Below are 25,739 nucleotides of genomic sequence, written 5' to 3'. Positions count from 1 at the left end.
ACTTCACTTTCTAACATCCTTAGAACATCGGCCTGGTTGATTGAATATGGACATAGGCGGATATAATGGATCATTCATAAGGTCGACCGTGTGCCTGTTGGGCCTATTCCTAGCACATGGCACATTACTCTCAAAATAATAAGATAAAAAATGAGCAGTTTCCTTCGCAAGATAAGCTTCGCATATAGATCCTTCAATCATATTCCTCTGCTTAACAAATTGTTTGCATTTGCCAATTATCCTACATAATTTCAGGTTAGCCAAGAACATTTGTTTAAATTAAAACAGAAAATTACATCAAACTTAAAATATTACCTCTCAAAGGGATACATCCATCTGCATTGAACAGGCCCTCCAAGTCGTGCCTCGTGTACAAGGTGGATTGGAAGGTGTTCCATCACATCAAAAAAACCACATGGAAATATCTTTTCCATCTTAGTAGAAGTTACACGAATGTTCTGATCCATCCGGAGTAGGTTTTCTTCTCTTAATGTGGAAGAACACAAGTCTTTGAAAAACAAACTAATCTCTGTGATGGGTTTCTAGATTCTTTCAGGCAAACCACAAAATGCAATAGGCACTAAGGTATCCATGAAAACATGACAGTCATGACTTTTCAAATGGCTCAACTTCCCTACCTCCATATCAACTTTTTTCCCAAAATTCGATGCATAACCCTCAGGCATCATCAATTGCGTTACCCAATCACAAATTTGCCGTCTTTCCTCCAAAGTGAATGTGTAACTTGCTTTGGGCTTGAACACCTTACCATTGTTTGTTGTCTGCAAGTATAATTCAGGCCGCCTGCAATATTCTTGTAAGTCCATTCTAGCCTTCGGGTTATCCTTTGTCTTACTTTAACATCCATCACTGTGTTGAACAAATTAGTCAAAATAGTTCTCTCAATATGCATGACATCAAGGTTGTGACAGAGAAGATTATCCTTCCAATAAGGCAACTCCCAAAATATACTCTGTTTCGTCCAATTATGAGTAACACCGTATCCGGGGAATCTATAAGGTGAGCTTCAGTAACTTTACTGAAGTTCTGGACCCTCTCCCAAATTTCCTCACCTGAAAGTATCAGAGGTGGAAAATCATATTCCATTTTATTCTTTTTGAATGCATTTTTCATCCTTCTAAACTCATGATCAGGAGGCAAGAATTGACGATGACAATCAAACCATGATTGCTTTCGGCCATATTTCAAAGTGAACGCTTTACTATTTTCCATGCAGTAAGGACAAGCTAGCTTCCCAGCAGTCATCCACCCGGACAACATTCCATACGCAGGAAAATCGTTAATTGTGCACATTAAATTAGCACGCAAATTGAAATTCTGCTTGGTTGATATGTCATATGTTTCAACACCATCGTACCATAATTGTTTTAGCTCATCAATCAAAGGTTGCAAATATACATCAATCAAACTTTTCAGATTACGTGGACCGGGGATAATACAATTTAAGAATATATATGGACTAGTCATGCACAACTCGGGTGGTAGATTATAAGGTGTAAGAAAGACAGGCCAACATAAATATGGTGTTGCGGATACAGAAAAAGGCGTGAAGCCCTCCGCACACAGACCTAACCGAATGTTACTTGGTTTACTAGCAAAATCTGGATAACATATTAATTGACATAAGTCGAGACGTTTTGTTTTTAATATTCAACGATGCATCTGAGTAGGTTATAAGTCGATGATTCAATTTACATACATACATATATATATATATATATATATATATATATATATCTATGTGTGTGTGTGTGTGTGTGTGTGTGTATAACACGCTTGTATTACAAAAGATATAGCATGTTAGAGTATATTTTAGTGTATTCATCCCTTGTATTACAAAAGTGTTAACGGATTACATTTATATTATTTAGATAGTAAATACAAAAGTGATTTTTGATTTGACCGATGTTGACCTGGAAAGAGACCAACTTTGGTCGCTAATTATCCAGAAATTCAAATTAGCGACCAAAGTTGGTCGCTAAATATCCAGAAAACTAAAATTTGCGACCAACGTTGGTCGCCCAATTTAAATATGATTTATTTATATTTTATATAATATTTAAAATAGTAATATAATTGTTAAACGTTAGAACGTGGTCCCATATTAGCGACCAAAGTTGGTCTCTATCTGCTTCCCCTTTAGTGAGCGACCAACGTTGGTATAAAGAAATATATAAATATCTTTCCCTTTTTTGCTAGAAATTATTTTTTCAGAGTTTTTACAGTTTTAAATGAGTTTAGACTTTAGATGAAACCCTTGGATCCTAATCATTGATATAGATGAAGCAAAATTCAACTAAATTGGGATTGAAGCGTAGTAATACGAGTAGAACACATTTTTCTCGTAAAAAATAAAAAAAGCATCTCCAAAAATATCTTTTTACAAAAAAACTATTCTGAAAGCCAATTATCCTTTTGAAAAGCTGTCCAATTCCATTTTGTTTTGCATGGCAATAAGAAATGTCCCAGTATGTGTGATAAATTTAAGTAGGCGGTTCGGACGTTCGGTATTTTTCATTACTTATATCAAAAAAAAATTATAATTGCATGTCATCAGAGGCGGATCCAGAATTTGAAGTTTATGGGTTCCTGTCGCAATCTCAAATCAATATACCATAATAACTGGGTTCACCCTTAGATATTTATAGATATTTAGTAAAATATTTAATAAAAATACAAGGTCTACGCAAAAATTACTGCGTTTCCGGGAACCCATACACTACACTCTAGATACGCCCCTGCATGTCATAGACTATTACCAAAGTCGGTTCGGTAAGTTCGATTCCAGCAATTCAGTCGATTTAATTTTTAAAAAATATCCCTACTCTAAAGTATCAAAAAGCGATTTATTTTTTCTTAATAAATGAAAAATTAAAATATCTTAGTGATAGAATATATGAGTTCACCAAACTATATAGAGACCAGGTCCTCTATGAGTTCCCACTGAGAAGCTAATAAAACAGTAAGTAAATAAGACAGGAAGTTTTTACGTGAAAAAATACCTGCTCAAGGGGATAAAAAACCACGACCTAGACCGGTAGGATTTCAACTTCACTATGAGCAACTTTTAGATTACAACCTATGCAATCTAGGAATTAAACTCTTAATCCCTCACTAACTTGTAATACACATATTACAAGCCACTTTGCAATACACCTATTACAAAGATTTCAACTCATGACTAACTCTAGTCACGACACAAACACTAAGGGTTTATGGTTTTACAAGGGGGTTCCTAAGCAACTCTTCTAGATAAGAAAATTAGGAATTACAATGAAGAACAACTACAAAGTTACAACTCAACTAAGGACAACAAGATACTAGATTTAGGAACTGGTCCGTAGTAGTGTTAAACTTTGTTCTTGATGCACTTGAGAATTGAATGCTTGATCTGTGAACGGTTGGAGTGCTTGAATGCTCAAGTTGATTCTCAAGTGTTCAAGTAATGTTTTGTTGTAATACTCTTTGTTAATACAACATGGATGACATCACTTGAATGATGTAATCACTTGGTTGGTCAAAGGACAAGTGTCTGCAGAATTGTGCTGCACTGTTTCTGTGTATAGTGCAGGCCGTCACTTTGTAGCTGTACACAGTTGACTTCGTACTGCTGTTGGGAAACACCAGGGTACCAGGTTCCTGTGTTGATTCTCTATCTTCTGAAGTTATAGCAGTTCACATTAGATGGAGTCCGTTGATTTGCGATGTGTACCAAGTGTGTTAGGTTCCTTATCTGGTTCTTTGACAGTAAGTTTGTTAGATCATCAAAACATAAAGCTAAGACATTGGAAATCCATCAATTTCCCTCTTTTTGATGATGACAAACTTAGAAATTGATAACCCATGTTTAGAGCAAAATAAACCAGATGAAGCAACAGGAACTTCACAAGTTACCCTTGACTCTATGCTACCCCCTTAATCAGATCCCTGTTTAATGTCAATTATTGATGTTTCAATAACACACAAGAGGGGGAGGGGGTGATTTGTGTGGTACCCAATTTTCGCTTAACTTGATTATAGAAGGACCTGATTCTTCTATGTTTTCCAACTTCTACTGTTGCGGAATAATAACTACAGAAAATAAAGAACACAGAGATTTTACATGGAAAACACCTGGCTCAAAAGGTGAAAAAACCACGACCTACCTTCTAGTAGGATTTTCCCAAACTCTCAACTAAAATCACTGAGCAGAAAACTGCATTTACAAAAACTCTTTTGTAAACCTAGGATTAACTTTAATCCCGTTTTGGCACACAGCCTCAACTGTTGCGACAACTTCAAGTTAACTCTAACTTGAAAACTCTAAGTACCTAATCCAATTGCTTCTAAATAAGCTGAAAGGTACAATGTAAAATCACCTACTACAATTGAACTAGAATAAAAGATAGACACTTGGAACTGGTTCTTCAATCTGGTTCAAGTAGATTCAGGATTGCACGCTTGAATCACACATAAATTGCTTGCAAAATTGCTGCTATTTTGCTCTCAATTCACGTTTAACTTCTGCTTATGTGCATTACTTGTAAAAGAGAACAACACTAATATTTAAGGAGTTAGCAATTAGAGATTGACTAGGATACAGATGCTACTCTTCCATGGTGGAAGAGTTCTAGTTGATCTCATACTATAACTCTATCCTTTTCCTAAACCGTGTTCTGTTTGTGTAAGGAGTCTTTTTCCTTATCCAATATGCAACCTTTTCGATCATGATCAGGAGATAACATTTCTAATATGTTAGGTTTATCTCCTTCACGTGCATCTCACATGTTTGAGTTAATCATAACTGTGTTTTACAAGATGGACCTGGTCCATGTCTGAGTCCCTTTGTCAGTCTTCAAAACTTCACCTTTACTTGGGCCAACAATTATACTTCCCCCTTTTTGATGATGACAAACTGTGTGCTTCTCACTCACTTAGGCCCTGTCAGAACTCAGCTTATTCATTAATACAAAGTTAGAAAAATTTATTTATCATCAAGGACCAGGTTCATTAGGTTATAAACGTCACTTATTCAGAATATACAAAGCACAATATCTCTTCCCCCTTTTGGCATCATCGAAAAGTTGCATAACAAACTATGAGTCCCTGAATTTTAACAATCACTCGTGGCCACTGGGGCAACTGCAAGTGCAATCATGGATTAATCATCAGTAATCAAGCAAACATTTCAAACTATCAAGGAAATATTAACAATCAACAAGAGCAAAAACAGTAGATATCATTGATAGAAGATATGTTGCTACCACAATCCACAAAAAGAAAGCAAAAATATTCAAAACATGACCAAAAGAAAGAAAACTCCCTAATCTGGGTCATTGGTGGTACTAGACAGGTTCAGGAGATAAAGGCTAGAAGTCCTAAGGCTTGGGGGAGCTAGAAGGTTGGTTTTGGGCTTGGAGAAGGTTCAACATATTTTGAAGAATGCCATCATTCTTCTCCTTTTCCTTGGTGAGCTCAATTCTGAGAGCATCCATCTCAGATTCAACCTCTGCTAAGCGAGCCTTCAGCCTAGCTATCTCAGCATCCTTGGCCCCACTTTCCTGAACTAGAGCCCTGACTTTACTATTGATAGGTGTCTTCTCGGATGAACTAGGTTCATTTGGAATGGCAGTGACTAGATAGTCATAAGCAATCAAAGTATTTATGCCAAAATGGTCCTTGTTTGTGGCCATTTCCCATTTCTTCAGAGGCACCTTGCACCGATCCAGAATAGTAGTCAGAAAAAATCCACAATGGGTGGCATGGGCCTTGGCGCCATTGATAACCCTGTCCAGTAGCATGATGATGAATGCAGGCCAGTTGATTTGTCTTCCACTTTCAAGACACTCCATCAGAACTAAGTCCATATAGTTGGCAATGTGCCTTCTTTCCTTCCTGGGCATTAGGCACTTGTTGACAAATTCAAAGAGGACTTTGTGTTGTGGCTTCATTTCACTCTTGTGCACAAACTTGGCCTCATTCACTTCTTCAACATCACAGAATCTTCTAATGATTTCAAGGGTAGAAGGAAGGGAATCCAGACTGAGCTATCTTTGCCTAGTGTAGTCATCATATCCCTCAACAGGGATGTCAAGAATCTCACCCAGCTTCTCTGCATCGAAGGTCACTGGAACTCCTTTCACTTGGCTGGTAACTCTGCCATCCTTGACCTCTGCATTGGCCATGAATTCAATGATTTCATTTCTAGCTAGCCTTCCATCCATCTGAAGGACCATGTCCTTCCAGTCCTGAGCAGCTAGTGCATCAATCAATCGAACCATTCCTGGTTCCACCAGGTCTTTCAGCAATCTACCCTTCAGAATTTTTCTTTTGCCAAACTTGGCAAGCTTGTCCTGTTCACTATCAGACTCACTCTCTTCTTCACCACTCCATTCTTCATCCTCAGCAATTTTAACTGGTTTGTTTTTCACTGCAGACCTTGTCCTCTTGGCCAATGAAGGTTCAGCAACCTTAGACCCTGATGAAAACTTCTTGGAAGAAGTCCTAGTCTTTTTAGGCTTGGAGGTCTGAACCTCCACAGTTGTATGTTCCTCCTCATGTACCTGTTCTATCTCCTCAACATCAACAGCCTCAGAAGGCTCTGCAACCTTAGTTTTTCCTTTATCCATCCTCTTCTTCTTGCTTTCAGCCAAAGCCTTTTGTAATTTACTCTCACTCTGTTTCACCATACTTCTTGTGGCTCTCCCCTTTGGCAAGGGAATTTCAGCAGTTGTTGGGGAAGGAGCCTTTCTTTTCTTGGAAGGTTTTGCAGTGTTGGGGGCTTTTGGTGTTGGGGTTCTCCTTTTCTTTGGATCATAGCTAGCACCCACTTTCTTCAAAAGGTCTGTTAGGGTCTCCTCAACAGATGAACCAGGTTCATCTACCTGTGAACTAAGATTAACCAACCCTTCAGCAGCCTCCCCTGAGCCACTTCCCCCTGTCTTCTTTCTACTTTCTTCCACAGTTGCATGTTCAACCCCACAGATAGCTGGTACTACCAATTCAGAAGTGGGTGAAGAACCAACCACTTCTTTCCCTTTTTCCCTCACATTACTACACACACCCTCACTCTCCTTTTCTTTTACATATTTATTTTTACCACCTCTCCTTCTTGACTCAGGCAATTCTACATTCCTAACAGACCCAACAAGAACAAACCTATTGTCTACATTCTCAACCAAAACAGAACGTACCTCAGAAGGGGAGTTTTGAGCCTTCTCAGAGTCAGAAGACCCAGTTCCTTCCCCCTAACTTGAAAATTTGAATGAATCGTTTGAGTTCTCAGAATCTTGGGCTTGGCTTGGCTTTAATTTCTCGTTCAACTTCTTTAAAAGAGCACCAGTTGCCACCGTTTTACGAGCAAGCATTTTTACTCGCCTTCTCCTAGGTTGAGGGGTTGTGCTGGGTGGAGGTGGTATGGATGAATCAGAGGCGGTAGGTTGTGGAGGAGTGCCTGGGTTATCTTGAGGGTTAGACATTGTGATTGATTTCGTGAGAGAATTTGTGAATTTGGCTTTTGGAAGAGAGAGAAATGTGAGAGTAAAAGAAGAAATTCGACGGTTTAGAGAATTATGAGAGTGGCAGTGATTGTGATGAAGGGTTTTTAAATAGAGAGTGATGGGTTTTCAGTATTTTATGTTTTGATGATCTAACAAACTTGTCATGAAGAACCAGATAGAGCACCTGGAGCACAGGACATACATTTCACGTGAACTAATCGAAGCCTGAAAATCAGCAAAGGGGGGAACACAACAGGGACCTGATGATCTGGCCCTTTAGGGTTTTCCGACACAAGCAAGTCAATGACTGTACGCAATCAAGATAAAGAGGAACACAACAGGGACCTGTTGTCTTAGGGTTCTCTAAAAAAAAGTACAAGTCAAGTGCGCAGCTGGAATGTGACAGAAGAAAATGACTATCTGGCAATTGTTACAGAAGAGGAACACAACTAGGACCCGGTCTGTTGGTGTGTCCAGACAGGAAGTACAAAGCTCACTATCCAGCTGGAACGCAACTGCCGAGAAGTGGCTGTGCAGATTGTACTATAGTCACTTCTCATTGGGAAGAAGTATACACCTTTAGTTGATATCACTATCTATTGTGCCATCTTTTGTGATAAAATAACCTGGTGCAAGACATACTATTCTTCGTGCATTCAGTGATATTCTCTCAAGCATAACTAAGTTCATCTAGCATTGAAGTCAATGGTGTGTCAAGAACAAGAAGACAACTCCACTGAGGATCAGTTTCTAACCGAGTCTTATGTACGTCCATAGTTGAGTTGTAATCTTGTTAATTGTTCTACATTGTAATTCCTAGTTTGCTTTCATAGAAGCGCTGTCTTAGGAACAATCAAATTCGTAAACTATAGAGTTTATGTTGTGACTAGGAATAGTCATAAGTTAAATCCTCTGTAACTAGGAGAGTTATAGAGTGGCTTGTGGTGGTGCATCACAAGTTAGTTTGAAGCCTTTGCAAAAGGGTGTTTGCAAAGTGGCTTGTAATAGGTAGATTACAAGTTAGTTGAGTTTAAAGCCTACAGGTGTAGGTCGTGGTTTTTTGATCCCCTTGTGTGGGATTTTTCCACGTAGAAAATCTCTGGCCTTCTTTACATTCAGTCGTTACTGCATTCTACGTATCAGTCTCATAGAGGACCAGGTACTCTATAGTTTGGTGGACTCACATAAGTCAATAATTGGTATCAGAGCAGGTTTCTCCTATCAGGCTAACACCTAGGAGGAATCCTCAATGGATGCTCCACCAAGCTTTGAAGAAGGACAATCAACCTATAGACCTCCCAGATTCAATGGTCAATACTACGGTTGGTGGATGACCAGGATGCATGATTTCATTATGGCAGAAGATTCAGAGATGTGGGACATTATATGTGATGGTCCACATGTTCCCATGAAGAAGATTGAAGAAATAGGGCAAATGGTGCCTAAAGGAAGAAGAGAGTACAACGACATTGACAGAAAAGCTGTAGAAAAGAACTATCGTGCCAAGAAAATCTTGATGTGTGGCATAGGACCTGATGAGTACAACAAAGTCTCAGCTTGTGAAACTGCCAATGAAATATGGGAGGCATTGCAAACCGCTCATGAAGGAACCACCCAGGTCAAACAATCCAAGATTGACATGCTCACCACAGAATATGAACTCTTTAGGATGAAGGATGATGAATCTATACAAGATATGCACACTAGATTCACCTCCATCATAAATGAGCTTCATTCACTTGGAGATGTCATTTCCAAAAATAAGCTCGTAAGGAAAATTCTCAGCGTCCTACCTGGGTCTTGGGAAAGTAAGGTAAATGCCATCACGGAAGCTAAAGATCTACAGACTCTGACCATGGATGAGTTGATTGGTAATCTGAAAACTTATGAGATGAAAAAAGAAAGACAATGAAAGAAGAGAGCCTAAGAAGGAAAAGAACCTGGTGCTTAAAGTTGAAAGGAGTGAGTCAAGTGATGAAGATAGTGACATGGCCTATCTTACTAAGAGATTTCAAAAAATGGTTCGAAGAAATGGTGGCATACGAAAGTGGGGCAGTTCAAGTAAAACAGGAACAATGATCTCTGTCATGGATGAGGAAAGTCAGGGCATTTCATCAAAGACAGCCCATTTGCGAAACAGGAGCAGTACAAGCAAAATCTTGACAAAGCAGGAAAAAGGAACCTGGTTCCAGAGAAAAGATTCAATAGAAAAAGTGCTGCTGACAATATCGTTAAGCAGGCTCTTGCTGCTTGGGGAGACTCCTCAAGTGAATCCGAAAGGGAATCAGATGCAGAAAACAGTTCCTTGATGGCAGTGGAAACTGAAGCAACGAAGTACGACTCACTGTTCGCGCTGATGGCTCATCAGATGATGATGAAGAAGAAGATGAAGACGATGAGGTAAGCTTCCGGGATGTTCAGAGAAATCTGAAATCGTATTCTTCCAAGAAGCTAAGGTCTTTATCAAATGTCTTAATTGATGCCTATTATAGCCTTATAAATGATAAGGAGATCCTCACAATAGAACTAGGAGAGGCAAAGCAATCTAGAGATGATCTAGTGGTCTGTGTAGTAGATTGAGATGAGACCATAGCTAATCTTGAAATAGAAAAGGAGGCCTTGAATGAAAGAATAACTAGTGTGAAAAATGAGAGAGACGACTTGATTGTAGTAGTTGTTGATCTAAAAGAAACAATAGAAGGCCTTAACAATGAGAAGCACACCTTAGAAGAAAAAGTTGCATCTACTGAAGAGGAAAGAGATGACCTGTTAGCAATATGCGCTGATCTAGAGGAAACCATTGAGGGACTCAATAGAGAACATAGGAATGTAAGCCTTGGGAAAGGGAAGGAAGTAGCCAGTGAGGCATACATCATGCTTGAAAAAGAGTTAAATGTTGTAAAAACCAGTCTTTGCAGTGAACTCGAGAGGAATCAGCAACTCCAAACTGAGTGGGAACAAGCAGGGCATCGAGTTCCAAAGGGAGAAAACTCCCTACAACCCACACAGCAAGTATGTCATTGTACCTGATAACTCTCAATGTACCCACTGCGGAAACAATGGGCAATTTAAAGAAAATTGTCAGGCCAGGGTTCAGTATGCTCAGAAGAACAAAGCATTCACTGATAGAGTGACTACTAGCAAAGGACCAGGTACCACTCGCAAAAAGCGGATGCTGCCTGCGTGGACTAGGAAATCCCTCATTCATCCTTTTTTTAGTAATAAGGGACCCAAACTAGTTTGGGTTCCTAAATCTAACCCTTGATGTGCATGTGCAGGGAGCAGTGAGAGGAAGCAGACTGCGATGGACTATGGACAGTGAATGCCTAAAGCACGCAGCTGGAAACATCATGAAATGTCTCTCACTGAAAGCCCTGCAGGAAGGAAATGTATCCTTGGGAAGAAAGTAAAGGGTACATTCTCAGTGAATGATAAGGCAGAGAGGTTCCCTTGGCACTCCAGTAGGAAAAGACGGAACTGGAAAATGATGCATGGATAGTGCTCATCGCCTATAGAATCACCAAAATTCTAGGCAAAAGGAATGAACACTGCTCTCTCTTGAGAACAGGTGTCGAACCAGGTCCTTCCTAAATCAAAACGCGCTAGGAACCGCCAATTGGAAGAAAATGTTGCTCCTGACAATAGGAAGGATCAGCTTGGGAAGCACAATGCAAATAGACGAGTGAAGAATTCCTTCTAGGGAACAACCCACAAAATAAGGTCAAAAGGTCCCCAACAAAGGAAGCACTAAATGGCATGAGATGCTCATGGGGTATTCAACAAGAGACTTTTCCCTGCCAAGAAAGAAACGATGATGATCAATATGATGAACCGACCCTATCTCTAGGAAGTATATGAGGCTTCAAATAGGGAGGATGATAAAGCGATCAAGATGAAGGAAAACTGGCAAAAGACAACTCAACTTCCTCCACCACGTCTCACACAGAACCTGGTGCACCTGTCATGATTCCTGCCTTATCTTCTGGGAGACAAGGAAGCAAAACGAAATGACCTCATCAACAACTGGAGAGAAATTGCAAACACATTGAAGGGTGAGATCATCCTCTGAGGGTCAATATGAAGAAAGGATTGATCAGTGGAAACCATTGCAGAACAGAAGACCAAACTCTAGATATCTGCATCAAAGCCTTAAGAAGAGAATGTTTCGGATAAATCAAGCTGAAGATAGGGTCACAAGAATCTAATGAAGAACCTGATCTTCCATCTGCTAGTTGTGTAAGATACCATCAGATAAAGGGAGATAAAGTGTTTTCTGACCAAGCCTAACTCACATCAATACCGTTGTAGGTAAACACGCATGATGATCATAGAAGCTAAAGGTATGGCTATAAACTGCGAGAGGGGAGCTGCTAAAACTTTGTTCAAAAGACTGCTCTGGCATCATATTCTCGTATCTCAGGTTAGTAGTAATGTGCTTATTTTGCATGCTCTCCTAAAACAAAAAAAAATATGTGTTTAACAAAATTAATTCAAATGCCACATCATCTGACTTTTCAGCATCTGCGTGTCATGTCCTGTCTTTCAAATCCTTTCATCCCCTATGCACGGCAACACTTTCCCACAAACCTACCGCCGTTCTTCAGAACTATTCAGTACCTGTTTCGCTCTCCACTCATCATTAGCCTTTCTTCCAATAAAACCTTCTTTTTCTCTCAAGGCAAGTCATGAACCTTCATCTACTCTGTACAGTTGGGATCTTCTCCTCATTTCTCTCTATACTCGTCTACCAAGTATTCATCTAATGGCGATCGAAAAATCGTCTCATTCTCCCACCATTGACACCGCTCCCACTTCATCATTATCCTTGAAATCATCCCTAGAGAGTCATTATTTCACACCCTCTACCACCTTACCAACTCCTGGTTCCTCCTCCACTCCTACAGTTTTTCCATTTCTGATAAACCCTGTTTACCATTATTTTGAGAATCCTATGTCTAGTCAATCCTACGATCTCATCAAAAATCACACAGGAGGTTTTGCTCCTCAAGTATCAGAAGCCCCTGAGGATGATCCTGGCCAGTATCTGAACACCTCCATGTTGGACTCAGTGACTCTCAAGGAGTCACCAGAAAAGGAAGCAGCTCATAACATCATGGCTATAACTGCCGAGAGTGTGATGAATGAAGGAGCATATCTCTTGTCTGAGTACCAAGGGGAAGAAATTCCATTCCTAGGAGATGTAAGAACCACATCACTCCTCGAGTCCCTGGCTCATGAGATATTATCAGAAAAGTCCTCTGATGAACCTGATTCTCTTCCATGCAAACTCACTCCTGCACCTCCTGTTGACTCCAAGCTCTTAGAGTCTTCTTCCAAATCACTCACTATCAGGTCACTACAGCAAAAGAGTTCTGAGTCCTCATTTCAGAAAAGTAAGAGGAGTGTCAAGACAAGGAAAAAGAGGAAAATGAATCCAAAGGATTTCATCAAGAGTGTGTCAGTAAACCAAATAGACCAAGATGCTTCCAAGGAACCTGGTTCCTCAGTACAACAATCTATGACAATTCAACAGTCTATGAAAAGGGCCTTCGATGAAACTGTTGAGAAACAGAAAGGGTCATCTGTGAAGTACAATAGCAAGTCTAAACGGAGCCTAACTGAGCTAGTCGTGTCCGAGGACAATACTGTGGGGATGGCAAGCTGGAAAGGAAAGTCTGCCGAAGGGTCTAGCAATCAAAAAGAGGAAACTGTTAAGGAACCTGGTACAATAAAGTCTATGACCCGTGATGGTGGTCTTTGACAACAAATATTAAGAACTCAGAAAGTGTTGTGGGGCCGTACATTTGATCCAGCAATTTCGGAGATGACAGGCATGAGACAAATTCTGGAGATTGTGAAATTTCATCAATGGAACACTTGTTTGAAGAGAGAATGCCTTTGGTGTACGAAGATGCAGTACAAACTTTTTACGCATCTCTTTTCACTGTGGAGGGGGATCACATTTGTGCGCTCGTAAATGGAGTAGACATTGTACTCGACGCTTCGATGTTGGGAAAAATTCTCAGAATTCCGTGTGAAGGTATGTCCTCAGTTAAGGGTGTCTGTGGAGTAAACATTCGGAGAGACATCATGAAAGAACAAGGTATTCAACAGGGGGAACAGGTGCATAAGAAGGTTTTGCATCCTGAGTACCAGCTTCTCTTTGAACAGGTCAATAAAGTGCTCTTACCCCGCTCTGAGAGGCGCTCTATTGCTACAAGATCGGACATGGTCCTGATGGAAGCGCTCGATGAGTTTGTTCCAATCAATCTGCCTGCAATCATGATAGACCATATGCAGAAGGTGGCAAATNACCTGGGTACTTGGGAAAGTAAGGTAATTTCCATCACGGAAGCTAAAGATCTACAGACTCTAACCATGGATGAGTTGATTGGTAACCTGAAAACTTATGAGATGAAAAGAAAGAAAGACAGTGAAAGAAGAGAGCCTAAGAAGGAAAAGAACCTGGTGCTTAAAGCTGAAAGGAGTGATTCAAGTGATGAAGATAATAACATGGCCTATCTTACTAAGAGATTTCAAAAAATGGTTCGAAGAAATGGTGGCATACCAAAGTGGGGCAGTTCAAGTAAAACAAGGAACAACGATCTCTGTCACGGTTGTGGAAAGTCAGGGCATTTCATCAAAGGCTGCCCACTCGCGAAACAGAAGCAGTACAAGCAAAATCCTGACAAAGCAGGAAAAAGGAACCTGGTCCCAGAGAAATGATTCAATAGAAAAAGTGCTGCTGACAATATCGTTAAGCAGGCACTTGCTGCTTGGGGAGACTCCTCAAGTGAATCTGAAAGGGAATCAGATGAAGAAAACAGTTCCTTGATGGCAGTGGGGTAAGCTTCCGGGAAGCTCAGAGAAATCTGAAATCCTATTCTTCCAAGAAACTAAGGTCTTTATCAAATGTCTTAATTGATGCCTATTATAGCCTTATAAACTATAAGGAGATTCTCACAATAGAAATAGGAGAGGCAGAGCAATCCAGAGATGATCTAGTGGTCTGTGTAGTAGACAGAGATGAGACCATAGCTGATCTTGAAATAGAAAAGGAGGCCTTAAATGAAAAGATAACTAGGGTGGAAAATGAGAGAGACGACCTGATTGTAGTAGTTGTTGATCTAAAAGAAACAATAGAAGGCCTTAACAATGAGAAGCACACCATAGAAGAAAAAATGGCATCTACTGAATAGGAAAGGGATGACCTGTTAGCAATATGCGCTGATCTAGAGGAAACCATTGATGCACACAATAGAGAACATAGGAATGTAAGTCTTGGTAAAGGGAAGGAAGTAGCCAACGAGGCGTACATCATGCTTGAAAAGGAGTTAAATGTTGTAAAAACCAGTCTTTGCAGTGAACTTGAGAGGAATCAGCAACTCCAAGCTGAGTTGGAGAAAGTAAGAAATGATCTTGAGAAATCCTTGAAGTGGACCTGGTCCTCAGATGTTGTTACTGCCATGTATCTCAACAATAGTGAGAACAAGCAGGGCTTCCAAAGGGAGAAAACTCCCTCCAACCCACACAACAAGTATGTCACTGTACCTGATAACTGGCTATGTACCCACTGCAGAAACAATGGGCATTTTAAAGAAAATTGTCAGGCCAGGGTTCAGTCTGCTCAGAAGAACAAAGCGTTCACTGATAGAGTGACTACTAGCAAAGGACCAGGTACCACTCGCAAAAAGCGGATGCTGCCTGCGTGGACTAGGAAATCCCTCATTCATCCTTTTTTTAGTAATAAGGGACCCAGACTAGTTTGGGTTCCTAAATCTAACCCTTGATGTGCATATGCATGGAGCAGTGAGAGGAAGCAGACTACGATGGACTATGGACTGTGAATGCTTAAAGCACGCAGCTGGAAACATCATGAAATGTCTCTCACTGAAAGCCCTGCAGGAAGGAAATGTATCCTTGGGAAGAAAGTAAAGGGTACATTCTCAGTGAATGATAAGGCAGAGAGGTTCCCTTGGCACTCGAGTATGAAAAGACGGAACTGGAAAATGATGCATAGATAGTGCTCATCGCCTATGGAATCACCAAAATTCTAGGAAAAGGAATGAACACTGCTCTCTCTTGAGAACAGGTGTCGAACCAGGTCCTCCTAAATCAAAACTCGCTGGGAACCGCCAATTTGAAGAAAATGTTGCTCCTGACAATAGGAAGGATCAGCTTGGGAAGCTCAATGCAAATAGACGAGTGACGAATCCTTCTGGGTTACAATCCACAATATGAGGTCAAAAGTCTCAACAAAGGGCGCACTAAATGGTAGAGGTGGTCATGGGGTATTCAACCAGACACTTTTCCCTGCCAAGAAAGAAACGATGATGATCAGTATGATGAACCAATCCTGTCTCTAGGAAGTATTTGAGGCTTCAAATAGGGCGGATGATAAAGTGATCAAGATGAAGGAAACTGGCAATAGACAACTCAACTTCCTCCATCACGTCTCTCACAGAACCTGGTGCACCTGTCATGATTCATGCCTTATCTTCTGGGAGACAAGGAAGCAAAATGAAATGACCTTATCAAACAACTGGAGAGAAATTGCAAACACATTGAAGGGAGAGATCATCCTCTGAGATTCAATATGAAGAAAGGACTGATCGTGGAAAGCATTGCAGAACAGAAGACCAAACTCCAGATATCTGCATCAAAGCCTTAAGAAGAGAATGTTTTGGATAAATCAAGCTGAAGATAGGGTCACAAGAATCTAATGAAGAACCTGATCTTCCATCTGCTAGTTGTGTAAGATACCATCAGGCAAAGGTAGCTAAAGTGTTTTCTGACCAAGCCTAACTCACATCAATACCGTTGTAGGTAAACACGCATGACGATCATAGAAGCTAAAGGTATGGCTATGAACTGCGAGAGGGGAGCTACTAAAACTTTGTTCATAAGACTGCTTTGGCATCATATTCTTGTATCTCAGGTTAGTATTAATGTGCTTATTTTGCATGCCCTCATAAAAAAATGTGTGTTTAACAAAATTAATTCAAATGCCACATCATCTGACTTTTCAGTGTCTGCGTGTCATGTCTTGTCTTTCAAATCCTTTCATCCCCTATGCACGGCAACACTTTCCCACAAACCTACCGCCGTTCTTCAGAACTATTCAGAACCTATTTCGCTCTCCACTCATCATTAGCCCTTCTTCCAATAAAACCTTCGTTGTCTCTCAAGGCAAGTCATGAACTTTCATCTACTCTGTACAGCTGGGATCTTCTCTTCATCTCTCTCTATACTCGTCTACCAAGTATTCATCTAATTGCGATCGAAAAATCGTCTCATTCTCCCACCATTGACATCGTTCCCACTTCATCATTATCCTTGAAATCATCCCTAGAGCGTCATTATTTCACACCCTCTACTACCTTATCAACTCCTGGTTCCTCCTCCACTCCTACAGTTTTTCTATTTCTGATAAACCTTGTTTACCATTATTTTGAGAATCTTATGTCTAGTCAATCCTACAATCTCATCAAAAAACACACAGGAGGTTTTGTTCCTCAGTATCAGAAGCCCCCGAGGATGATCCTGACCAGTATCTGAACACCTCCATGTTGGACTCAGTGACTCTCAAGGAGTCACCAGAAAAGGAAGCAGCTCATAACATCATGGCTATAGCTGCTGAGAGTGTGATGAATGAAGGAGCATATCTCTGTTCTGAGTACCAGGGGGAAGAAATTCCATTCCTAGGAGATGTAAGAACCACAACACTCCTCGAGTCCTTGGCTCATGAGATATTATCAGAAAAGTCCTCTGATGAACCTGATTCTCTTCCATGCAAACTCACTCCTACACCTCCTGTTCACTCCAAGCTCTTAGAGTCTTCCTCCAAATCACTCACCATTAGGTCACTACAGCAAGAGAGTTATGAGTCCTCATTTCAGAAAAGTAAGAGGAGTGTCAAGACAAGGAAAAAGAGGAAAATGAATCCAAAGGATTTCATCAAGAGTGTGTCAGTAAACCAAATAGACCAAGATGCTTCCAAGGAACCTGGTTCCTCAGTACAACAATCTATGACAATTCAACAGTCTATGAAAAGAGCCTTCGATGAAACTGTTGAGAAACAAAAAGGGTCATCTGTAAAGTACAGCAACAAGTCTAAATGGAGTCTAACTGAGCTAGTCGTGTCTGGGGACCATATTGTGGGGATGGCAAGCTGGAAAGGAAAGTCTGCCGAAGGGTCTTAGCAAACAAAAGGAGGAAACTGCTAAGGAACCTGGTACTATAAGGTCTATAAACCGTGACAGTGGTCTTTGGCAACAGAGATTAAGAACTCAGAAAGTGTTGTGGAGTCGTACATTTGATCCAGCAATTTCGGAGATGACAGGTATGAGACAAATTCTGGAGATTGTGGAATTTTAATAATGGGAACATTTGTTTGAAGAGAGAATGCCTTTGGTGTACGAAAATGCAGTACAAACTTTTTACGTATCTCTTTTCACTATTGAGTGGGATGACATTTGTGCGCTCGTAAATGGAGTAGACATTGTAATCGACGCTTCGATGTTGGGAAAAATTCTCAGAATTCCGTGTGAAGGTATGTCCTCAGTTTAGGGTGTCTGTGGAGTAAACTTTTGAAGAGCCATCATGAAAGAACAAGGTATTCAACAGGGGGAATAGGTGCATAAGAAGGTTTTGCTTCCTGAATACCAGCTTCTCTTTGAACTGGACAATAAAGTGCTCTTACCCCGCTCTAAGAGGCGCTCTATTGCTACAAGATTGGACATGGTCCTGATGGAAGCGCTCGATGAGTTTGTTCCAATCAAGCTGCCTGCAATCATGATATACCATATGCAGAAGGTGGCAAATTTCAAGGGTGGAAATCATGGGTTACCTTATGGCTTTCTCCTCACTCAGGTGTTCAGATTCTATAAGGTCCCCTTAGGGAATCCCAGAGTGGGCACACGCAAGCAGACCTTCTCTAAAACCACTCTAGAAGAATGTGAATGTATTGAAAAGGTTGGTGGAAGCATCTCGACCATCTCTCAGCTAATCAACGCTCAAAATGTAGCCTCTGAGGAAATAAGAAGGCTGAGGGCTCAAAATGCCATACTGGAAACTCAGCTCAGTTAAGCAGTAAAAGGACCTGATTCTGTACATGAGGAGATTACACGACTGACAAAGGAGAATGAGAGACTTCGGGCTCAATTACTTGAAGAATAATTGTCCGCAAATGCTAGAGTGGACCTGGTTCTCAAAACCATAACTGTCTCTTCTTCCAAGCCTCCTTCCTTTAGTATCCCCTAGGACCCTCCTTGTGTCAAGCTATTTTTCCTCCAACCTCCTGTGGCTGTTGTTTTACTTTTGTTTGCATGTTTTTGTTGTGGTGGCATGTTGAACTTAACCATTACTGCTCCTGAATTACTCCGTCCAATGTAAACATTAATGAAACAGCTTCCTTTTTGTTGCTTATACAATGCTATGTTCCTTTGGCTTCTCTTTTCTGTCATGTTGTGTGCACATATGTGGCATGAGCTAGCTGTGCTAGACTTCTTTATGCTTCTTACCTGCTGGTGCTATTTTTAATTCCTGTCCTTTTTAATGATGCCAAAAGGGGGAAAAGAAGAAGTGTGAGAGAAGTGTGAGAATGAGGGAGATCTTAGATCAAGGGGGAACTTACATGTGAAAATGATGGAGATAGATTACGAGGGAGATCTTAGATTAAGGGGGAACTACTGGCATCTCATCTGATTATTTTTGCTCTAACAACCTGGTGCAAGATATACTATTCTTCGTGTATTCAGTGATATTCTCTCAAGCATAACAAAGTTCATCTAGCATTGAAGTCACTGGTGTGTCAAGAACAAGAAGACAACTCCACTAAGGATCAGTTTCTAACCGAGTCTTATGTATATCCATAGTTGAGTTGTAATCTTGTTAACTGTTCTACATTTTAATTCCTAGTTTGCTTTCTTAGAAGCGCTGTCTTAGGAACAAATCAAATTCGTAAACTATAGAGTTTATGTTGTGACTAGGAATAGTCATAAGTTAAATCCTCTGTAACTAGGAGAGTTATAGAGTGGCTTGTGGTGGTGCATCACAAGTTAGTTTGAAGTCTTTGAAAACGGGTGTTTGCAAAGTGGCTTGTAATAGGTAGATTACAAGTTAGTTGAGTTTAAAGCCTACAGGTGTAGGTCGTGGTTTTTTGATCCCCTTGTGTCGGATTTTTCCACGTAGAAAATCTCTGGCCTTCTTTACATTCAGTCGTTACTGCATTCTACGTATCAGTCTCATAGAGGACCAGGTACTCTATAGTTTGGTGGACTCACATAAGTCAACAGAGAGGCCTAATTAATGACTAACGATAGCTTTTTGGAGTCAATTAGAAGTCCAATCAACCTGAAATTTCAGGTTGAAAAAGCGGTTAGGCTTCCCTAGATTCTAGCCATTTTATGTGGTGAGGATTCTATTAGAGACGAAACTCGATCAAAAAAATAAACGAATAGGATTTTCTTATATTTTTGAACATAGATAGGACTCTGCTAATGATTTAAATATTTATATTTCTAATTGTGCAGAGTATAGAAAACATACCTTATTATTCAGATGAACCAATACTGATGAACCGGGTTCTTCATTTAGAATCCTCTTGATCATGCCTCAATTTACCAAAATAGAGAAAATTCTGTTAGAGATCAGTGAGTCATATCAACACATGTCACAGGAGTATACTATTTACAGTACGAAACTGAGTAAAAATTAATCTAGATATTTACACAAGTTCCAGATTTCCTAGCCAAATTTTTTGTTCATTTTTTTTTCATTGTGCATTCTGAGCTGGTCCCATTAGGTGATCTTAATCATCCCTAATTCTAACCTGTTCCTTTCAAAGCTTTCTCTACTCAGTGCTTTAGTAAAGATGTCAGCAATTTGTTTATCAGTAGCACAAAATTCTATAGTAATTAATCATTTCTCATAGTTGTCCCTTAAGAAGTGATGTCTAACATCTATGTACTTAGTCCTCTTATGATGAATTGGGTTCTTAGTCATACTAATAGAACTAGTGTTATCACAAAAGATAGGGATGCAACCAACTTCAATGCCAAAATCTATCAGCTGCTGTTTGATCTACAGCAGTTGAGCACAACAAGAGGCATCAACAACATACTCAGCCTCAGGAGTGGATAGAGCCACTGAATTATGCTTTTTAGTGGCCCATGATACCAGACATGAACCAAGAAAATGAGCCATACCTGAGGTGCTTTTCCTATCCACAAGAAAACCTACATAGTCAGCATCAGCATATCCTACTAGATTAAAGTTACTAGCGTTAGGGTACCAAAGGCAAAGGTCAGTAGTGCCTTTCAAATATCTCAGTATCCTCTTGACAGCAGTCAAGTGGGATTCCTTAGGGTTTGCCTGAAAACGAGCACAAAGCCCTACATGAAAACAATGTCAAGTCTGCTAGCAGTAAGATACAGAAGTGAACCAATCATACCCCTATACAACTTTGATCAACAGATGAACCAGGTTCATCTATGTCTAATTTAGTAGTTATTGCAATGGGTATGTCTATTTCTTTTGATTCATCCATTTTAAACTTCTTAATCAACTCTTTTGCATATTTCTGCTGATGGATCATGGTTCCATTTGGGTTTTGTTTGATCTGTATACCTAAGAAGAAGTTAAGTTTACCCATAATACTCATTTCAAACTCACTCCCCATTAATTTAGCAAATTCCTTACTCAGTTTTTCAGTTGTTGCCCCAAAAATTATGTCATCGACATATATTTGTACTACTAGTAGATCCTTACCTTTTTCCCTCAAGAATAGAGAGCTGTCAATCTTACCTCTTTTGTATCCATGTTCAAGCAGGAATTTGGATAGGCGTTCATACCATGCTCTAGGAGCCTGCTTCAGTCCATATAGGGCCTTGTCCAGTTTGTATACATGATCTGGACACTCCTTACTTTCAAACCCTGGAGGTTGTTTGACAAAGACTTCTTCCTTTAAGTAGCCATTTAGGAAGGCACTCTTCACATCCATTTGGTGAAGGGTAAATTCCATGTGTGCTGCAAAGGCTATGAGGAGTCTTATTGCCTCTAGTCTTGCAACTGGAGCAAAGGACTCATCCTAATCTATACCTTCCTCCTGGCTATAACCTTGGACCACCAATCTTGCCTTGTTCCTTGTTACCGTTCCATCTTCATCAAGTTTGTTTCTGAAAACCCATTTAGTGCCAATAACTTATCTGTCCTTGGGTCTTGTGACCAGATGCCACACTTGACTTCTTTCAAACTGGTTGAGTTCATCCTGCATTGCATTCACCCAGTCTGCATCCTGCAAAGCATCAGCAACATTTTTAGGCAATAAGAGATAAGAATGCATCAAAAGCACACAGATTCTTTAATTGAGATCTGGTTTTAACTCCAGAAGTTGGGTCAGTAAGGATTTTCTCAATGGGATGAGAACTTTGATACTTGTAAGGTTTCACAACCAACTTATTTCTGTTTGGAGTTTCTCCCATGTTCTGTTGCTGAGGAACAAGCTCATGGATAGGTTCTATTTGGAAATTAGATTCACTTCTTCTTTGTTCAGTTCCCCCTGTCAGGTTGCCCTGGATAGAAGAACCTGTTCCATCACCTGTTCCTTCTTTTAGTGCAGTTTCAGCTTGAGTTGTGACTTCACTCAATTCTTTAACCAACCCAATAGCTTCATCTTCATGTTCCTGTCTCTCAGAAAGAATGTTAGTTTCATCAAAAACTAGATGTACACTTCTTCTACACACAAAGTTCTTTTGTTGCACACTTTATAAGCTTTGATGTGTGAAGAATATCCCAAGAATACTCCCTCATCACTTCTGGGATCAAACTTACCTAGGGAGTCGTTTCCATTATTGTGCACAAAGTACTTGCATCCAAATGCCCTAAGATGGGATATATTTGGTTTTCTCCCTTTAAGTAACTCATAGGGAGTCTTCTCTACAAGAGATCTAGTCATGCACCTATTGATGATGTAACATGCAGTATTTACAGCCTCTGCCCAGAAGCTATGGGGCAGTTTACTAGAAAGAAGCATAGTCCTACCCATATCTTCACGAGTCCTATTCTTTCTTTCAACCACTCCATTTTGTTAAGGAGTCCTAGGGGCGGAGAAATTATGATCTATACCATGCTCATCACAAAATTCAGCAAACTTAGCATTTTCAAATTTAGTTCCATGATCAGACCTAATTGATGCAAGTTGATTACCTAGTTGTTTCTGAGTTTTTCTAACAAAGGCAGTAAACGTGTCAAATGCTTCATCCTTAGATGTAAAAAACTGGTAGGTTTTCAATACCTTTGCCTTGTGTTTTGATGATCTAAAAAACTTAATATCAAGAACCAGATAGGGAATGTGACTCAGTTGGATTACACTGCATCTAACGGATTCCAGCCAAATGTGAACTTGCTACAGCTTCAGGAGGTAGGAACCCAGACAAGGACCTGATACTCTTGTGGGTTCCTCACGACAGTACAAAGTCAATTGGACACAGCTAGAAACGAAGATTCTTCCGCACTGCACTGTTTCCAGCGCCCACTCATTCTCTGATCAACTAAAGTACAATGATTCAAGTTACTCAACTCAAGACAATCTGGGCAGTGTGCAAAAGTACCAGATCAGGAACCTGATCCCTGTTGATACCCAGTTTTTTTCCTATGTATTTTATATACAAAATACATTCAAAATAGCATGTACATGCATATATAATCATGCCCAAGAGTTTTGGTATTTTTTCCTAATTTTTAAAGATTTTAAAACAAATTTATTGTCTATTTCATTAGTACAAAATCCAATAATTATTCCCAAGATTATCATTTTGGTGAATAATTTATTTTTTATTCCCATATTTGCACCAAAATATAATTAAGGTTTTTGTATATTTTACAAATTTATTTGGCATTTTCAAAGCTCAATTGCATGTAATTGCAATTATAGCCTATTTTACGATTAATGGCATTATATAATAATAAAATTATTTCCAGTATTTTTAGATTAATATTTATAAAGTATTTGTTGGCTCAGTATTTTTAATTTACTTTTAAAATTATTATTACTATTTTTATAAAATAATAAGGGGAAAATTAGCTATTTAACATTTAGCCCATTCCTATTTCAATTACAACCTCATTTCCTTTCAATTTTAAACTTAATTTGACCCCAATTCCGCCCCAAATTAAACCTAAATTACCCGACCCCTGACCCAATTTAAAAACCCACCCGGCTCCCCTTTGATCCAGGTCGTCGATCGTTTTGATCAACGGCCATAAATTCCCCTTTCCTTTTTTAATTCCCAAACCTCCCTTGACCTAATTCATTTCACCTGAGACGCCGCCTTCGAACCCTCTTCGTCTCAAACCTCTCCGAAACCCTAATCGTTTCCCACCTTATCTCACCATGTTTCCACCGAAATCCATGGCTTCTCCGGCCATGGACGGTCTGTACTCATCCTTTCTCACCATCAGAACTAAGCTACTCAAGGTTTGAAGCCCGACTTTGATGGCCCTCTTCAGATTCTTCTCAGATCTGTAGATCTATGGCTTCTCCGGCCATTATTTGGGCATGTTCAAGCAATATGAGTCTTTTCGACTCAGGATCTGACTCTCCTCAAGACCTTTCTCATTTCTAGGGTTTTCTCTGCAACTCTAAGCCGTCTGAGGTTCTGTACTTGCTTATTTTCTTAGATCTGTGATATGTCTGGGCTTTACTTGACATTTTAAAGGTTTTCCCCAAATTTCCTTTTCAAAATTGTTCAATTTCGATTTTAGGGTTTCTGAAAAAGTTTCTTCAAATATCTTTCTGATTCTTTCTATTTTTTCTTTATGTGTGATCATCTATGTTAGGCTCGTATGTTTTCTTTTCTACTACGCATGAGGTTGCTCTTTGTTTCTCTTTCTATTATGCAAGATTCTTCTAATTTTGTTGTTATTCCTGTACTCGCATGTTAATCGTGTTGTTTGCTATTTGTGTTTATGGTCGAGTTCTTTGATTTTGTACACTTTACTGAACTCTGTTTGTGTTCCTGCTAAGCATATTTCATCTACTTTTGCTTAAAACTCGTATCATCTTTGTCTTCTGAACTTGTTTAAATTTCGAGTTTTCTCAAACGTTTTCTCATGACCTTGAATCAGTGTTCTTTCTATCGTGTGTGTTTGTCTCTCATCAGTCTTTGGAAAAGACTTCTAAGCCTCTTTCACTGACCTGTTTTCTTATTTCTATGTCTGACTCAATTCAAAACCGTAGGATTTGGGGGTTTCTTTGGCAAGTGGTATTAGGGTTCCACTTTGGGACCCTAGGCTTTCAGACTCACTATGAGTCCGCAACTGAACTTGAATCCCTTTTGCTTGTGACTCTAAGTCTTTCAATGTTAGACTCTTTTTCTAAGTAACCTGACGATTCCTTCTGCTTGATTGGTATGCTTTATATATGAGAAATTTCTCTTTCAAAAGGTTTTTTACCAACTAATTGATTGATTCTAAAATCCTTTTAATAAGGCTGACGAATTGTCACTGATTTTTCTTCGATTGAACCCCCTTTACCTTTCTTGACTTGGTTCATTCAAATTGAACTTGTAATTTTGGTTTCATGGCTGTTTGATTGATTCCCTTGCCATATTTTGCACAAACCGTGTACTGTTGATTGTTTTCCTTAAATAAGTTCTGTGTATTTACCCCTTTTGTGCTACTTTGAAAGGTTTTAAGTAAAACTTCTTTCCTTAACTGGTTTTTACCCGTTGGAATCAGAATCCCTTGACCAAAGGGAGACTGATTTCAATAATATTTTCTTGCCTTTCTTGCTTGCTTTCTGCATTATTAAAGGGACCTTACCTTGCATCTTACCACAACATCTTAGGACTTCATTCTTCACACAACCTTCACACCACTGGTTTATAAAATACTTGCACACTTGCAACACTGTTTTGAATTCGATATTCTGCTTTGCTTGGGATCTTTTGGAACTGCTTTGAGATGACACCTTTGCTCGAGGAAATAGGAGGACTGGCTGGGATACCATGGGAAACTCCGGGTTTGCTAATGCCGGAAAATCGTAAGGGTAGGGGTTTTCTTAAGATGATGGGTCTAAAGAAGAATCCTGACTTGACATGTTTGAAGGAGTCGTACATTCCCTTTGACTATCTGTGTGAAAGGTACGGTCACAACAAATCTTACCGTACTTATCCTGACGAGTTCGCCCTTACATCATTGGGGCATATCCATCGAAGGGTCTTTGTCTTCATGTTCTGT

The 25,739-nt window shown here is 39.7% G+C and overlaps 1 protein-coding gene across 1 annotated transcript; it reads right to left on the bottom strand.

Moving 5' to 3' along the window:
• On the bottom strand, nucleotides 6,048-7,478 carry LOC109236126 (MICOS complex subunit mic60-like). The gene is made up of 5 exons (XM_019402343.1): nucleotides 7,253-7,478; nucleotides 7,100-7,165; nucleotides 6,687-6,994; nucleotides 6,335-6,638; nucleotides 6,048-6,172 (listed from the first exon to the last, which is right to left on the bottom strand). Exons 1-5 carry the CDS (start codon nucleotides 7,476-7,478, stop codon nucleotides 6,048-6,050), a joined length of 1,029 nt encoding a protein of 342 aa, XP_019257888.1.

The sequence above is a fragment of the Nicotiana attenuata genome, chromosome 12, assembly GCF_001879085.1.
Source record: "Nicotiana attenuata strain UT chromosome 12, NIATTr2, whole genome shotgun sequence".
Lineage (NCBI taxonomy): Eukaryota > Viridiplantae > Streptophyta > Magnoliopsida > Solanales > Solanaceae > Nicotiana > Nicotiana attenuata.
This window is presented reverse-complemented; position numbering and strand designations above follow the sequence as displayed.

Excerpts from the sequence above, each read along its gene's own strand:
- LOC109236126 (XM_019402343.1), bottom strand. The coding sequence starts at position 7,478 with ATGTCTAACCCTCAAGATAACCCAGGCACTCCTCCACAACCTACCGCC. Across the intron at positions 7,166-7,252 it reads CGATTCATTCAAATTTTCAA|ACAATAGGTTTGTTCTTGTT; the intron begins GTTAGGGGGAAG and ends TTGAGAATGTAG. Across the intron at positions 6,995-7,099 it reads TGAGTCAAGAAGGAGAGGTG|TACCAGCTATCTGTGGGGTT; the intron begins GTAAAAATAAAT and ends CTGAATTGGTAG.